This window comes from Haplochromis burtoni, unplaced genomic scaffold, assembly GCF_018398535.1.
Source record: "Haplochromis burtoni strain Fernald_Lab_line unplaced genomic scaffold, NCSU_Asbu1 Contig_213, whole genome shotgun sequence".
Lineage (NCBI taxonomy): Eukaryota > Metazoa > Chordata > Actinopteri > Cichliformes > Cichlidae > Haplochromis > Haplochromis burtoni.
This window is the reverse complement of record NW_024582574.1, coordinates 361505-377169: the sequence shown is the minus strand read 5'-3', so window position 1 is coordinate 377169 and position 15665 is coordinate 361505. Positions and strand designations below refer to the sequence as shown.

Here is a 15665-nt window from a genome sequence, read left to right as displayed (position 1 = left end):
CACCAAAGATTTTTTTATTTTATATAAAATTAGAGCAGCATTTAATTATTTTTACAGGCTTGAATGACCTAGAACACATCCCCTTTTCATCAATAATTTACAGTTTGCATCAAACACGCCTGACTGGTTTGTTTTCAAAAGTCTGCATTGAGTTTATACAGTTTCCACCGAAGTGCAGATTCAACTACAGGAAGGAAAGACCGCATCAGATCAATTAGAGGAAGTGCTAAAGTGCTGAGACATTCAGAGGGTTAAAGAAGCATTTAAGTTTAAGCCTTTTGATAACAAAGCAAAATCGAAATGAGGACTTGATGGTTTTTATTCAGCCAGCTGACATTTCTTCTTTTCTAAGAAGGCAAAGAAGGCAGACCGAATCAACACGCAGTCTGATTCATAATCAAACCACAGCTGTGCTGACTCGTTTTTTTAAAAACACCTTTTACATGTGTTTTATTAAGTATACAGAGATGAAAATCAGCAGTAATTGCGTGGTTTTGTCTGTACGGCTCACTGCCTCTTCTCCACCTGACAGGACAGGCGTGTGTCCATGAAGGGAGGCTTGAGCAGTTTACTGTGTCTTCTTATCTGTCTGCTTCTGCATGTAGCTGTTGTACTGGCTGTCTGTCTTCAGCAGTTTGTCCCACCACGTGAAGGTGGAGGCGTAGTTCCCGACAAAGTTCATGTGGTGGAAGTCGTGGAAACGAGCGCCGGCGTAGAACGGGATCAGGTGGAGCGGGTTCAAAGGAATGTCGTAACCGCTAATAGAAATAAGAAGAGGAAAAAAGATATGTCATAATGTCACCCAAAAAGTGACCAACTTTCACAAATGAGTAAAAATCTTTGATGATAACTATCCTTCTAAAACAAAAACATTTGTCTTTTTCAGAAAGCAGAATGGTTCTCAAAGTCTGTTACTGAAGAAAAGATGGGTTTAACTTGGCTCTGTCCTCAGGCTGATGTTTTCAGTTTTAGAAGAGTGCACAGAATATTTGTACGAGACTACTTAAACTTGGTTAATCGGTTAATTAGTTTGAATCATTTTACTTATATCACAAGAAATTAAATAATAAAAAGAAGAAATCAATTGACAGGTGGAAAGGGCGCATGTTGTAGCTTCAGTTTATGAACCCAACCCTGATTTTAAAATAATTGACACTTTAAATGAACAAATTAAATCAACAACATCAGCAACCTCTGATAGAACCATGACAAAAGAAGAAGCAAGAAAGATTAAACCAATTGATGCATTGGCCCTAACCTTAGGTCTTTGTAAAACTCATAACCTTTACATATTTCTAAATTTCTAATGTGTAATCTATATCTGCAGGTGGTCAAGTGTATATTTCCTTTGTGTGTGTGTGTGTGTGTGTGTGTGTGTGTGTGTGTGTGTGTGTGTGTGTGTGTGTGTCTATATGTATGTGTGATGTACATGCAGGCTGTGAGCTTTGTGTCTTCCCAGAACTTTATAGTGTTCAGTAACGATGCAAATGTTTATGATCTGCTTTACTTTGACTGTTAATTTGCTTCATTATTTATAATGTTTAATGTTGATTGTTATCAAACTTATCAAACTGTTTTTCCTGAGTTTTCTGAATATCTTGACCTGAGCCTTTTCTTAAAAAGACGCTATACAAATAAATGTGTAATTTTGATTATTATTATTATTATTATACAGTAAACATTGTTTTCATAGAAAAAGTTAATTAAACAATATTATAGTCAAAAGTACTATTTCTACACTACAAATGTGTGATAATGTGTCCTGTATTAACAAAGGAGTTAATGAAGACTGTTTAACAGAACATCTGATGAGCTCTGTGGCCCTCTAGAGGACGACCTCGACACACCACAAACTAAAGTTAAGATGTATGCTTAATCAGTTTGATTGGGCTCAGTGATGAAGCTGTAAAATAAAAATGAGTGAAAACAAACTACATTGTCCTGTTTACAGCCACCATAATAAGCCATCTGGCACAAGGCTGTTTCTGGACAAGAGGTTCAGCTTAAAGAGGAATTAAAACCTCCAACTTCTCTCCTCACTCCCCCCACCTGTATCTTTCCCACAAATCTCATTGGGTTGAAGGGAGAGAATGAGAGAAGGAGAGAGAGATGCAAGGTTCATGTGCTTCCTTGAGCTGCATTTAAGAGACTGAAAGATCATCTTTGATTGTGGAATGATTTTCAGGAGAGCGAGGAGTTATTTAGTGAAAAGGAAAGCGCCCACTGTGTCCTACCTGTGAACATCGATGGTCTCCATCAGACGGAAGGCGACCCAGGCCCAGAGCAATAACACGTGGTTGCAGAAGATCATGATGCCAATGAAGAAGCCAGCCCCGAGGATGATCGTCTCAGCAGGGTGAGCGTATTCTGCCTGCATGCCAAACGGAGCCTGAGGCAGTGGAGAGACATGCTGACTGTACGTACACATAGTGGTTTTTTTGTTTGTTTGTTTTTTAATTGTAAACAGCTGCTAAAACACGCTTAATAAGTAACTCTTCCATAAACAGACTCAGCAGAAAGCTTTGTTTATTGATCTTATCACTCATCTGTTTTACTCACAGTGAAATCATGGTGGACTTTGTGGATGTACTTGTAGATCCGGCGGTGATGCAGTATGCGATGAAGGAAATAGTGCCAGGCATCCTCAACAACAGCACAGCCCAAGCACTGAGCCAGGAGATATGGCCTGGAGACGAAGGCCAAGAGATGTTTACAAAAGCACACTGAAATTATCCCAACAGACAGATCTGACAGACAATTAGCAGCATGTGGAACAACTGTGTTACATGTATAAAGCATATTCAAATGTTCCCTTTCTATTTAGAAGCAGATCAACATATCAGGTCATGTATAATAAAATGTAAGTATATTTTTATATAAATTATTGCTGTGCAAGAGCGAAAAAATTCTTTAGAGTCTTAAAGAGTCTCATTGTAACCATAATTATTGTATTTAGGGAGTCCACATTTGATTTCAAGGTCACACTTTGGTAAATAAAGCTGGGTTAATACCAGTGTTAACATGATGTCAATACATTTTTTTTAATCCTATAGTTGTGGTTAATAGCAATGCATTACAGGACCCATAATTCATATGACAGTTGTGAAACCGCTCTACTGTATGTCTAGGTCACTTTAATCCATTTAGGTGTGCATTATTGATCTGCACTGACCAGCGTGGCATGGAGTCCCAGTCATAAGGAATGTTGAAATACTCGGTGAAGTAGTAAGTGCCAAAGATCAAAGGCAGCTGGATGCAGAAATGGTTGAAAAGCAGCATCTTGAAACACCTCCACTGTTTCTCCCACGTCTCTGGCTTGTCCTGAAAAAAAAAAAAAAAATCTAAAGGGATTTGTGTCTCTTCCCGGGGATCAGGAGAATGCGTAAACCATCCATCTTCAAACAAACAAATAAATAAAAAACAACATCAATATCCAACAATTAAAAAAAAAAACAAACCTGCTGAATCTTGTATTTTTGCATGAAAGGCAGGAACTGGAAGAGAAAACCGGGCAGGCAGAACAGGAAATAGATTAACTCGTGGACGATGAGCGAGCCCCAGGTGGCAATCTGGAATTTGGTGTAGTTGTCCAGCATGTAGCCCCAGGCGTGTTTCAGGGAGGGCTGGAATGGGTTTTCTGGCAGAACAGCATCGACATACTCGACTGCAAGATAGGCAGAGCTCAAAATGTTTGCAGTGCCGTTCACCGCCATGCTGAAAGATAATGCAAGCTGGCTGCAGGTCAGGAGAGAGGCCTGAAAGACAGGAACACAGCTCTTAATTATATCTGTAGGAACAAAAATAAGTAGAATCGATGCAAAATTACATTTCCACTATAGTCATGCTACACCACAGTGTAAGTTTTAAAATAAAAATATAAGACAAAAATCAGACATAATGTTAAGGATAATTATTAACTGAAAAAAACAAATACAATAGCAGAAGTAAAGTATTCAAAGTAGGAACAGCTATTAAAAAAAACATAATTTTCAATGTTAAGTCATTTAATAATGCCACTTTACCATAAATTTTGTCATTTGACTGGGCTACATCTATTTGTTTGTCATTTTTTGACGAAGTTGTTGCCTACAGTAAGCAGACATTCAACTTTAGGACGGTTTTTTTTTAGTTTTCTTTAAAGCTGCCAGAGAGTAACTATTTTAATCAATAAAAACACGCATAACGAAAATAATAATACAAGTATTGACACTTTCCCATCTCACAAACGCATTCAAGCTAACAGCTCTCCAATTTTAAACCCTACTACCTCTTAACACATAACACCTCATAAAAGCACCAGTGTGTCAACTGCAGGTGGCATAAATAAAATCTTTATTAAATTAGTTTATGAATCATTAACTACGTCTCAGTAAACAAGCTAGCAGAGGCCTAAATATCTTCTACAGGCTTTTGCCCGAACTTGTGGCACTATATTCTGCTGTTTTTACGCCTAAATAACAAACAAGTATTTTCTATAGAAGCTAAAAATGTTGCTAAATGCCCTGATTAGTGCCGACAACAAGCTTCAACCCTTACCTTTCCGCTGTATGTCCCGTCTACCTGAGCGAGAGGTGGCCGAGCGGGTGAAGTATAGTAATATCGGATACTCCGATTGGCCGAGAGGAAAGGAGATTGACGTCGAGGGGCCGAACTTCCCCTCTGATTGGTCCGCAAAATGGAGCGACTATAGTGAGACTGGGGGTTTCTACAGCAACAGCCAATCAGAAGTGAGGTCTGCTTTCGTAACCGAAGCATAAGTTAACAGGCTGTATGAGGGAAGAGATGGGGTGGTTCGTCCCGAGATACTTGAGCCATGCGTTATCTTCACTTTTAATTGTATTTTATAACAGATTCTGACTCCAGTGTTTACTGTGGAAATACTGTGGACACGTTGAGACACACGTAGTATGAGTTATGTTTGTTTTTCTGTATTAAAAATAACTAATTCGACACAAATTAAACTTTAGGTTTTCCTATTTGTTACCATATTATCTAACATAAAATATAATCGTTTCTGTTCCAAAGCAAACTATGTAGTTAGTTGCCAACTGTGCAACTCCCTTTACACTACAGACAGAACCATCATTTGTTGGATAATGATGCACTTATTTTATTTTATTTTTTTTTTTGTAATGTTACCTCTGCAGACCATCACAGTGCATTTTAAATCAAAGACGTGTAACATAAAAAAGAAATTCTGCTAACTGTATACAAGGAATTGTAGACATTTTCAGAGGATGCAAATTAATTGAACAAACTAACAAAAGTTTACAGTGTGGATTGTTTTTAATACTTGGATGAAAATCCTTTGCAAGACTGCCTCAAGTCTAGAAACCATGGATGTCACCAGTTTCTGCTTGTTTGTGGATTTGTCTCCATTTAATTTTTAAGAACTAAAAAGCATGTCTGTAGGGTTGAAATTAGGCGAATAATAATACTATTTTAATCTTTAGATCAGCTAGATCAACATTTATGGCAATGATGAAGTTAGTGGAAAATATAACTGAATACATAGATAATAAAAAATATGAAGTGAGGATATTTATTGACCTGAAAAAGGCTTTTGATATGATGACCACAAAATATTCTTACAGAAATGGAAAGATATAGTGTGAGAGGGGTAAAAGACAAAAACAAAAACAACTGGTTAAAAAGTTATCTTGGCAATTCATACAAACTGCTCAGTCAAAATCTGTGTTCTTGAATATTACCTGTGGTGTCCCACAAGGTTCAGTGCTGGGTCCCAAATTGTTTACTACGTATATCAATGACATCTGTAGAGTTACAAACATACTAAGGTTTGTTGTTTTTGCAGATGATACAACCATTCTTTTTTCTGGGGAAGGCTTTAAAGACTTAAAGTTATCTTTAAATTCATCCAAAACCAAATTTATGTTGTTTGGAAATCGAGAAATGTTTATAACTGGAGACTGGAAATTGATAAAGTATCCAATGAAAGAGTATTTGAAATGAGATTTTTTGGTGTAACTTTGGACCACAAGCTTTGTTGGAAAGTATAAATCAAACACTTGTGAAACAAGATCTCAAAAACCACAGGGATTTTGGGAAAAACAAGGTACGTCCTGAACAATACAAGATTGCACACACTTTACTGCACATTGCTACTACCATATTTAAGTACTGTGTTGAAATCTGGGGCAACACTTACAAGAGTCCTCTACAAAACATATGCACAATGCAAAACAAAGCAATAAGGATAATACATAATATTTGGTATCGTGAAGACACAAATAATTTTTTTTTAATTACAAGGTTGAGTTCCCTTTCGAACACCCTTTGTTTTTGCGTTACAGATCCTTTTGTTGAAAATGTTTTTATCATGTTTTCTGTTTCCCGTGTTTGTTTTGTTGAAATTTTAATCATTTGAAATAAGAGAAAGAAAGAAAGATAAAAAAAAAAGAACAGTATGTCATTACTTTTCCTTGAGAAACTCTTTTACAGTATGCTTGGGGTCAGCATATTCAAATTCAAATTCAAATTTTATTTGTCACGTACACAGTCATACACAGTACGATATGTAGTGAAATGCTTGGACAACTGCTCGTGACCTAAAGAAAACAAAAAAGGAAAAGGCTATGAATAAGATAGGAAATAAATATGAAAAATTAAAAGGGGTAAATTTAACTAGGAAGGAATAAAATATAAATTAAAGTTGAAAATGAAATAACTGTACAACAAAATACACAATATAGAACTATATAAGAATGTATGAAGAAATATAAATAAATATATACACAATAACAGCAGCTGTACAAGTATTAACTGGAAATGAAGAATATAGTGACCAGTGTTGTGCAATCCACATTATGTCTTGTGCAGTGCAAATATGCTTAAAGTGATTTAAGTGATGAAGTGAAAACAATGTCCAGAATGTCCAGTGTGTGTGTAAGAACTATATGTGTGGGTCAGTACTGTGTGGTGGTGTGATTGAGAGACCGTATCGCCTGCGGGAAGAAGCTCCTCCTCAGTCTCTCTGTGTTGGTCTTCAGGGAGCGGAATCGCTTTCCTGACCTCAACAGAGAGAACAGTCTGTTGTTGGGATGGCTGAGGTCCTTCACGATCTTCCTGGCCTTGGTCCAGCACCGCCTGCTGTAGATTGAGTGCAGGTCAGGGAGCTCGGAGCGGATGGTGCGCTCAGCTGACCGCACAACCCTCTGTAGAGCTCGTCTGTCCTGCATGGTGCTGTTCCCGAACCAGGTTAAGATGTTTCCCGTCAGGATGCTCTCTATGGTGCACGAGTAAAAGTTCCTGAGCACCTTGGAGGGCAGTTGGAAGTCTCTCAAGCGTCTGAGGTGGTAGAGACGCTGACGGGCCTTTTTCACCACGGTGTTGATGTGACAGGACCATGACAGGTCCTGCGTGATGTGAACTCCGAGGTATTTGAAGCTGTCCACTCTCTCCACTGGGCACTCGTTGATGACGGGGGTCTGGTAGTTCCTCTCCTGCTTAGTGCTGAAGTCCACTATCAGCTCCTTTGTCTTACGAGCATTTACACTGTAAAGCACTATCTGATCAGTTTTACAACATTTGTCTCAATCTGAGCAGAGTCTGTAGTCCTCTGCACATCACATTTCATCCTGCTGTTTCAATCAGCAGTCATACCATCAATAAACACTCTTAATTTATTGCGTCCACCATGTTTGACCGATGTGTTACGCTGAGCCGTTCCTTTTTTCGCCTCCATACTTTTCTCTTTCCATCATTTTGGTACAAGTTCATCTTGATTTTCTTTCTTCAGACTGTTTCCCCAGAACAGGCTAATCTGGCCTTTATGTTCTTGAGTGTAATTAGTGGTTTGCACCTTGTTATAAACCCTCTGTGGTTCTATCGATAAAGAGGTCTCTTAACTATAGGCTTTAACAGTGATACACTTACCTCCTGGAGAGAGTTCTTGACTTAGGTGTTGTGAAGTTGCTTTTAACTGTTATGTACATTAATATTCATTTGTTTTGTTATAACAATGTACCAGATTAAGGATGTCACCACTAAACATTATGCTCTCTTTGTGGTAGATTTATTTAGTTTTTTTCAGCCTACCTTGCACCGATAGCTCTTTGGGCCTTATGTTGATAATTACAGTGAAAATCTATAGAATAAAAATTCAACACCCTGAATTAAAACTTCAGATGCGTTTGCTGCGACATTAAAAAAAAAGAAAAAAAAAGAGGGAAAGTGTTTTACTGCACAACAAAACTGTTCATAAGCCAATAATTCAATTATTTTCGAGCCACTGAAAATAGGGGGATTATGCATAAAAATAAAATTCCTGTAATTACCAAACAGTTAATACAACACTTTTGTTAAACCCCTTCAATCAAATCCTAACTGCTTGGCTTAAAATTCCCTGTAGTGGTATACATTGTACAACAAACTAATTTTATTGTTTTGCCTAACTGGACATAACTGTAGACCACACTATAAAAGCCCTACAGTCCAAGAAACAGAAGTATTTTTGGCAAATTTAAATTACTAATGCATCTAATGCGTCAATTTAAAAAAAAAAAAAAAAAAGGAAAAAAGATTTTAAAAAATGCTTTGTGTTACTCTCTATTTGCTTCATCAATACATTTAAAGGAGAAAGAAAATACAATATTTGCCTTTAAAACAGAATAAAGCATCATGAAGTGTATTTTGTACCAGATATACTAATGAGAAATGACCAAAAGGGACACTGGGCATTATGAAATTTCAGTTTTTGTAACAGGAGTAAAGCATCACACACAGGAATTTCCATTTCAAGGTTTTACTGATTTGGCAAAATATTAAAAACGGATTATATCATTTCACAGCTTTAAATACAAGAAGCATATTTATTAATGATAATATAAAACAAGTAGTGAAACATTGTCAAAGTCATTAGCCTACATGACATTCCTCAATACACTGACAAGAAACAGCGATACCAGTTACTATTTGTAGCAAGTTCTCAATATAGTAGGAGAGGCGAGAGACTGAAGAAACAAAAGAAACTCAACAGTAAGTTTGGTCACTTTCCAGAAAGAGAGAACAGATTAGTGAAGAAGAGTCATAAAAGAGAGACAGAAAAAAAGAGACATATTAAAATTGGCACATTCATAGTATGTCAGGGTGTGCAGTAGTTAATACAGTTGCTACACCGAACGAGAAGAGGGTACGGTTTGGAGGGTAGCAGGTTAGAGACAGGAACCATGCAGTGAGTTCAGCCTGCTGTTGTCATGAGTGGTTACAACCACACTAAATATGGCTGCCAGGTGACACATTCAACTGGTTTTTGTATTTTTTTTTCTCCCCTCTACCAATCACTGTTTTGTTTTTTTGGCAAGGTGAACGAGGCTCCTGGCTCCAATCAAAGTCAGCTTCCTCCAGAATAATTGCACACCGTCACCTGCTACAGCTACTTCTCACGTTGCTGTTCTGGTTGAAAGCGAGCTAACACAGCCATCGCATCCTACCCGAAGTCAAAATGTGTGTTCTCTATCCCAGACCAGCAGCCACTCTCTGTCCAGTAACAGTACTGAAGGCATAATAGAGGAGAAGGGGAGACAGAACGTACTTTGACATTCAGGCACTCTTGAGCAGCCACCCTGCAACACTGTAAAAGATCGGAGGTCACACGGAGTGCGTTCATGCGGCATCGAACCAGGCGTCACCACACCAGATGCACACGAACACACATGCTCACATGTGCAAGCAACAGAGCACCTTTAAATGCTAGCGTACACACACACACACACACACAAGCCCTCACACAAACAGACACACGCGCACACACAACTCACTTCTCAATAGGATTTTTAAAAAATGAAAGAGAAACCCATTTCAGTCCCAAATGGTCCTTCTCTGCCTTCCTCTCCCATGGAGCAGGCCAGTGGTCTTTCTCTGAGCTAACATTACTAATGTTAAAATAACTCTGGAGTTAAAGTAGCTTCATATCAGTAGCGTTTCTGTGGCACTGCAGTGGTACACAGATGCTTCAAACAGCTTTGTCCAGTCACTGCTGCAGTCCTGCCACGAGAGATGGGAGGGGTTAAAACACAGGTTTGATCCCCTTGTTGGTTACAGCTCCCCCCATTCAGGTAAGTGCAAAAGTCCTCGTCATCTTCAGCAACATTCTTGTAATTTCCTTCATCTTCGTCAGTGCCTAAGCTAATGCTGCCCAACATTTGAAGCATTGGCATCGTAGACAGATCCAAGATCAGTATTCAGCAGGAGAATACGTTCAGCTCCCAATCAGCGGCAGGTGTTTAGAGCAGTCATAAGGGCTTGTCAATCACAGTCACACCTGAAGTAACAGAAATAAAATAATTTCAAACAACTATATCCTCGTTTTCTTATACAACAGGCTTCCATTTTTGGTAAAGCTTATAGTGATGGCCTGGATCAGGTGACTGAATCCTCTTTTAGTTGCACTGCAATAGCTCTAAGCTGCTGGGGATTTCCCATGATGCACTGAGTGTTTGTTCTTCACTCTCTGTGGATTGAATCTTTAGTTATTATTAAGTAGTTCTCATCCACAGTGTGTCTTTTGTCCCGTTTTCCTCTCCTCACCCCCAACCAGTCATGGCAGATAGCTGCCCCTCTGTGAGCCTGGTCCTGCCAGAGGTTTCCTTCCTGTTAAAAGGGAGTTTTTTCTTCCCACTATTGCTAGTTGTTTGTTCATAGAGGATTCATTTTATTGTTGCAGTTTTCTCTATGTTATTGCAGGGCCTCTACCTTCCAATATAAAGCACCCCTTTCTAAATCATTCTGCACAGTATGGCTCAAGTAACCACAAGAAATAACAAAAGCCAACTTCAAGAAAGCATTGAAAACTGTGTGGCTCCATATGTGGAGCGCTGACCTGCATAACTGCGACCTGTGCTCATGCAGGTCGGCAGTAGCGTCCACTTGTCAGTGATCGGATTGTAGAACTCCACCGAGGCCAAATTACAGCTTCCGTCATCTCCTCCCACCACGTAGAGTACATTATTTACAGCACACACGCCTGCACACACAAACGCACAACGATTAAAAGACATCTAACACAAGAGCACCACACATCCGAGGCTGCTTGGTGAACACACGTCGTGTTGCTTACCTGCATTACGTCGACACATGTTCATGTCAGCTACTTGTCTCCAGCTGTTAGTGGCTGGATCATAAACTTCACAACTCTTCCTCACCAATGGACCATCGTGGCCCCCCACAGCATAAAGTAAACCTTTTAATACACCCACACCTGAGGAAGGCATTGGACATGCACTTACTAGAGATCACACTGTGCAATGTTTTTCATTTAGTCCTCTTTTATAAGTAAGCTTCAGTAAAGATTTGTACTGACAAACAGATCAGTTGTTCCATTTAGTATTTTAAACACAAATAACTTCAAAAGTTGACACACCTGCTCCACTGCGTCTTGTTCCCATCTCTGCTATATAGCTCCACGTGTTGCTTTTAGGGTTGTAAGCTTCTACTGTACTTAAACACTGCCTGGTGGCTCCGTCATAACCTCCAACAGCATAAAGGATCCCTGAAAAACATGCAATCCATAATTTAGAACGAGGTGCAGGGGCGGATAAAAGACACAAGTGATGGAGGAACTATGATATTTTTAATCACACCGCTCTTGCCATAGTATATATCGTAGTACTGTAGTATTTTGTAATAGTGGTTTGTTTTAAAAAAGAAAAATATGAGCTCTACTGAAGCTGTTTTTCCTTAGTTTTTTTTTCACCTTCTATTTCTAAAAGCTGATTTTAGTTTGGGAATCATATTCACCATTGACAACGCCGACTCCTACACTGCTGCGTCGGGTGCTCATGGGCGCCACATGGAACCACTCGTCTGTCTTAGCGTTATACGCCTCGACCGTAGACAGACCTGCAAACACGCAGAGCGTCAATCAAAAATACAGCAGTCAAACATTTTGAAAATTCTCTGCTGTCACATTTTTAAAGGACATTTGGCGTCACACGCTGATGTCACGACCACACGAATAAAATTTTTTTTAAAAAGCGTAGCAGCAGACCTGTGCTGCCGTCAAAGCCTCCAACAGCGTACAGGAGTCCGTTGAGCACAGAGGCCCCGAGCGTCGATCGACGGTCCTGCATGCTGCTCACGCTCGTCCAGCGGTCCATCATCGGGTCGTAACAGTCGACCGTCCGCACGCGCAAAGAACCGTTGAAACCGCCCACCGCGTACACGCATCCAGCCACATACACCACACCTGAGAGAGAACACAAAGTTTAAAACATCTTTCATTCTCCTGATCAGTGCTGAGTGACATAAAACTTTATGTATTTTTTATTCTCACTTTTTCTTGGGAAAATCCTGGTAGGATGAGAATCAAACTGGTGACATTCTTCAGCTCATTTATTATGATTACTGAGGGTTTCCTACCTGCTCGGCACCTCCTAGTTGGGAGTTCAGCCACTTGGTACCATCGCTGCTCCTCAAAGTCGTAACATTCAACACTTCGAATGGCCTTAGGAGCCTGACCGCCAACCACCACCATCACCTACGCACAACAGCGATGCCATTACAAGATCACATGCTGTTTTGATGTGGATGTAAGTGTTCATAGTGTGTTAGTACCTTAGGACAGCAGGCTGGAGTCCTCATGCGTGTGCGGGCGGTCTTCATCAGAGCTCTCTGGTCGGCCGGCAGCAGGTGGTACTTCATGGCCTCAATCAGGTAGTCTTTACAGGCACTGCTGTTCTTAATCAGAGACTCCTCCTCCACCCGCTGACACAAGTGAACAGTGAGGGAGGAACCAATCAGCTTGCATGATTTACCGTTACAGTACATCGCAGTGAGTGTGATGTTTCTGAGCTAAAGTCAGCATAAGAAAAACCCATAAGAAAGTGAAAAATCTTTGGCTTATAAAACATATAAGCCAAAGTGTGTTTATATCAAACTGAATACTGTCAGCAGGCATTGTTAACTAATTTTTTTTTAATATTCAGGAAATGACTGGTATTTGTACAAGGTCATGATGTTTTTTCAGTAAAAAAATAAATGCTAAAGGACTTCAGCCGCTGCCACTTTACTGTAAAAACGATTCAGCCACAGCAAACACTGCACTCAGTTTTGCACCAAGAAATAATCAAATCCACTTCTTTCAAGCAACAGAAGTGACAAAGAAAAATAAACATTCATTTATATTTTTAATTTCATCACTTTCAATAAATGTGCCCTTTCTGACAAGTGAAGCACACATTCACTTTACATCATAGTTTGTTTTTTATAGATATCTTCAACACATCAGTGAAGTGTACACACAGAGACACACAGACACACAACATCTTCCTGTCATAACCAACCTCACCAGCAAGATGACAGAATTAGAAAGCCTTTCTTGCGTGAGCTTGTTTGAACGTCCCAGAAACAATAAAACAGGCCATCGTTGAATGTTGAAGCACTGCTCTGCTGCACTGTTTGCACTCGCACGAGTCTAGTCTTTAAAAAGTATAAATTACATTATATTGTGTACATTGTCTACATTCATAATTTACTGTGGCACCTTATTCCTGTCAGCCCCTCTTTCATCTTTTATTTCCCACATTTTTTTACTGAATTCACTTTTAATCACCCTTTCCTGCCGTTTTTCTTTCTCTGACCTACATGTGGTTCATGTTCTGTATATAGTGCTTTTCTACATCACTCAAAGAGATGGGGAAAAAAACATTAAGGAGGCTTTAGCCCAGTTTCTTTTCTTTTTTTTTTTTAAAAAAAAAGGATGACACACAAAAGGTTACTGGCAGCTGACAGTGCATAAAACTTTAACTCTACTTCATTCAAATGCAGATTAAAGAACAGCAGCTAAACACACCTGCACCAGGTATTCTCTGGAGAGGAGCGGCAGGCGGACATGTTCCATCAGGTGAGCCAAATGCTCCTGGCGGACGTCTTTATCGTGGTTGACCCAAGCTATGACGGCCTCAAAAACCTACACACCAGCGCACACAGGCACACGCACATCATTGTAAAGTTTTTACTCTACTTCTGCTATACGTGCAAAATGAGAACGACGAGAGAGCGTACCTTCTCCTCTGAGGGTATGGTGAGCTTGTCGCTGGCGATAAGGCTGGACACTTGCTCCATGCCCAAATTAAGAAACTCCTCACTCCCGACCACCTCTGTAAAATGTTGCTCTGCGGGCACAAACTGCAGATAAACACAGCTGCTTCTCTCCACAACTTCATTAATTACACCTGCTCTCATTCTGTCTCCCCAGATCCTCCCGGACACGCGGACTCGTTTAAATAAAGGAACAGGAAGTGCTGCCACACACGTGCAGACTTTTGAACGCACAAACCTGCGAAGCTGTTAGCCTGCGTGAGAAGCTGGGAGCAGGCGTGTAGGTCAGCGAAGGCTCTTATTCCCAGGCAGTTGGACGGATGAAGCTGAGAGCTCAGGAACTCACAGCAAGCCTTTTTCACCTCGTTCAGCTGGAGCAGCCCCGCTGCAGGCAACAGCGCCTGAGAAACAAGAACACGAGGTTTGCACACAGGTTTCGGCTTTACTGCCACAGCGTACAGATCAGTACATTTAGAGCGGTGACAGGTTGGCCTGGTGTGCAGAAGAGCAATCTCTGACTCACTGACAGTTTACGTTAATGAAACTGTTCCAGTCTTTTTCAACTTTTAGACCAAGAAAGAAGTGAAAACCTAAAAATAAACTCAGCTGAGCTTAGAGCACAGCTACCAATCAAAGTGATCACATGCTGTACGTGCATCTTTTATAGTGCCTCTATTTGCACTGTGGTGATCTGATCCTTCCCAAGTTTAAAAAAAATCTATTCAAAGATGGAAAGTGCTTTTCTGGTTTAATTTCGTGGGTTTTAAAGCAAGTAGAAAACTTCTAGAGAAAAAGCCTGATTAAATCACATTTCATCGTTTCATGAACGCATTTCAGAAATATTTACGTCAGAAAAACTTAGTCATCCAGGTCAGTGTCATCTTTTTTTAAATGACACCCAATATTAAATACAGCCTTATTTAAATACAGATGCAAGTTTTAGATTTTTCCTGAAACCCAGGAGATTTTTCCAATCACACTCACACCAATTTAGAATTACCAGTTAAGCCAGCCCCACTAACTGCATGTCTTTGGACTGTGGGAGGAAGTTAAAGTATCAGGAGAGCACCCATGCAAACACTGAAGGCCCCAGACTGGATTAGAAGCCACGATCTTCTTGCTGTGAGGCAACAGTACTAACCGCTGCACCACCTTGTCTCTCTAGCTTCTGGCCCTGGGCTCCAGACTCCAGACCTTAACCCAACCATAAGCCCTGATCATAATACACGACTTCCTACTGAGTTAAAAGATTTCAATCCTCCAGCCCTTCGATTAGTAAAGAATGCTTGAGCCACAACACCAAAAACACTGAGCCTACCAGTGTTAGCAATGTAAGATCAAACCACCAACCTTTCGATTAGTAGTCACCCTGCTTTACCTCCTGATCCACAGTTATATCAAGATAAGAAAAGCTTAAGAAGTGTGAAGACATAATATGGAAAATATGAAAGATATCATGTACATGTACATGTACTGCTGGAAATTGGGAAATTGGACTTCCCTCCACCACCTGCCGCTGGATCAGAGACTTCCTCTCAGACTGTGTACAGAGAGTTAGAGTGGGGCCTCATCTTTCCTCAGCCCTCAGCCTCAACACCGGCTCTCCA

At 40.0% G+C, this 15665-nt stretch overlaps 2 protein-coding genes across 2 annotated transcripts in view; both read right to left on the bottom strand.

Annotated features, from left to right (window-relative positions):
* On the bottom strand, positions 1 to 4638 carry msmo1 (methylsterol monooxygenase 1). The gene is made up of 6 exons (XM_005936744.3): positions 4537 to 4638; positions 3459 to 3755; positions 3173 to 3321; positions 2560 to 2686; positions 2235 to 2389; positions 1 to 758 (listed from the first exon to the last, which is right to left on the bottom strand). Exons 2-6 carry the CDS (start codon positions 3711 to 3713, stop codon positions 569 to 571), a joined length of 876 nt encoding a protein of 291 aa, XP_005936806.1. The 5' UTR covers positions 3714 to 3755; positions 4537 to 4638; the 3' UTR covers positions 1 to 568.
* A 4173-nt stretch (positions 4639 to 8811) lies between these two features.
* klhl2 (kelch-like family member 2) overlaps positions 8812 to 15665 on the bottom strand; it is an 11089-nt gene continuing 4235 nt past the window's right edge. Inside the window, exons 5-15 of the mRNA XM_005936741.3 lie at positions 14297 to 14459; positions 14023 to 14132; positions 13811 to 13927; positions 12574 to 12723; positions 12379 to 12496; positions 12008 to 12205; positions 11758 to 11859; positions 11381 to 11509; positions 11078 to 11218; positions 10841 to 10984; positions 8812 to 10282 (exon numbers count right to left, since the gene is read on the bottom strand). Coding sequence (XP_005936803.1) covers positions 10254 to 10282; positions 10841 to 10984; positions 11078 to 11218; positions 11381 to 11509; positions 11758 to 11859; positions 12008 to 12205; positions 12379 to 12496; positions 12574 to 12723; positions 13811 to 13927; positions 14023 to 14132; positions 14297 to 14459 — 1401 coding nt within the window. The 3' untranslated portion in view covers positions 8812 to 10253. The remainder of the gene's footprint in view (positions 10283 to 10840; positions 10985 to 11077; positions 11219 to 11380; positions 11510 to 11757; positions 11860 to 12007; positions 12206 to 12378; positions 12497 to 12573; positions 12724 to 13810; positions 13928 to 14022; positions 14133 to 14296; positions 14460 to 15665) is intronic.

What these genes read in the sequence shown, in the direction of transcription:
- msmo1 (XM_005936744.3), bottom strand. Translation starts at nt 3,713, where the DNA reads ATGGCGGTGAACGGCACTGCAAACATTTTGAGCTCTGCCTATCTTGCA. An exon ending in AAAAATACAAGATTCAGCAG is followed by an intron (nt 3,322 to 3,458) that starts GTTTGTTTTTTT and finishes TTTTTTTTTCAG; the next exon opens with GACAAGCCAGAGACGTGGGA. An exon ending in AAGTCCACCATGATTTCACT is followed by an intron (nt 2,390 to 2,559) that starts GTGAGTAAAACA and finishes CCACTGCCTCAG; the next exon opens with GCTCCGTTTGGCATGCAGGC.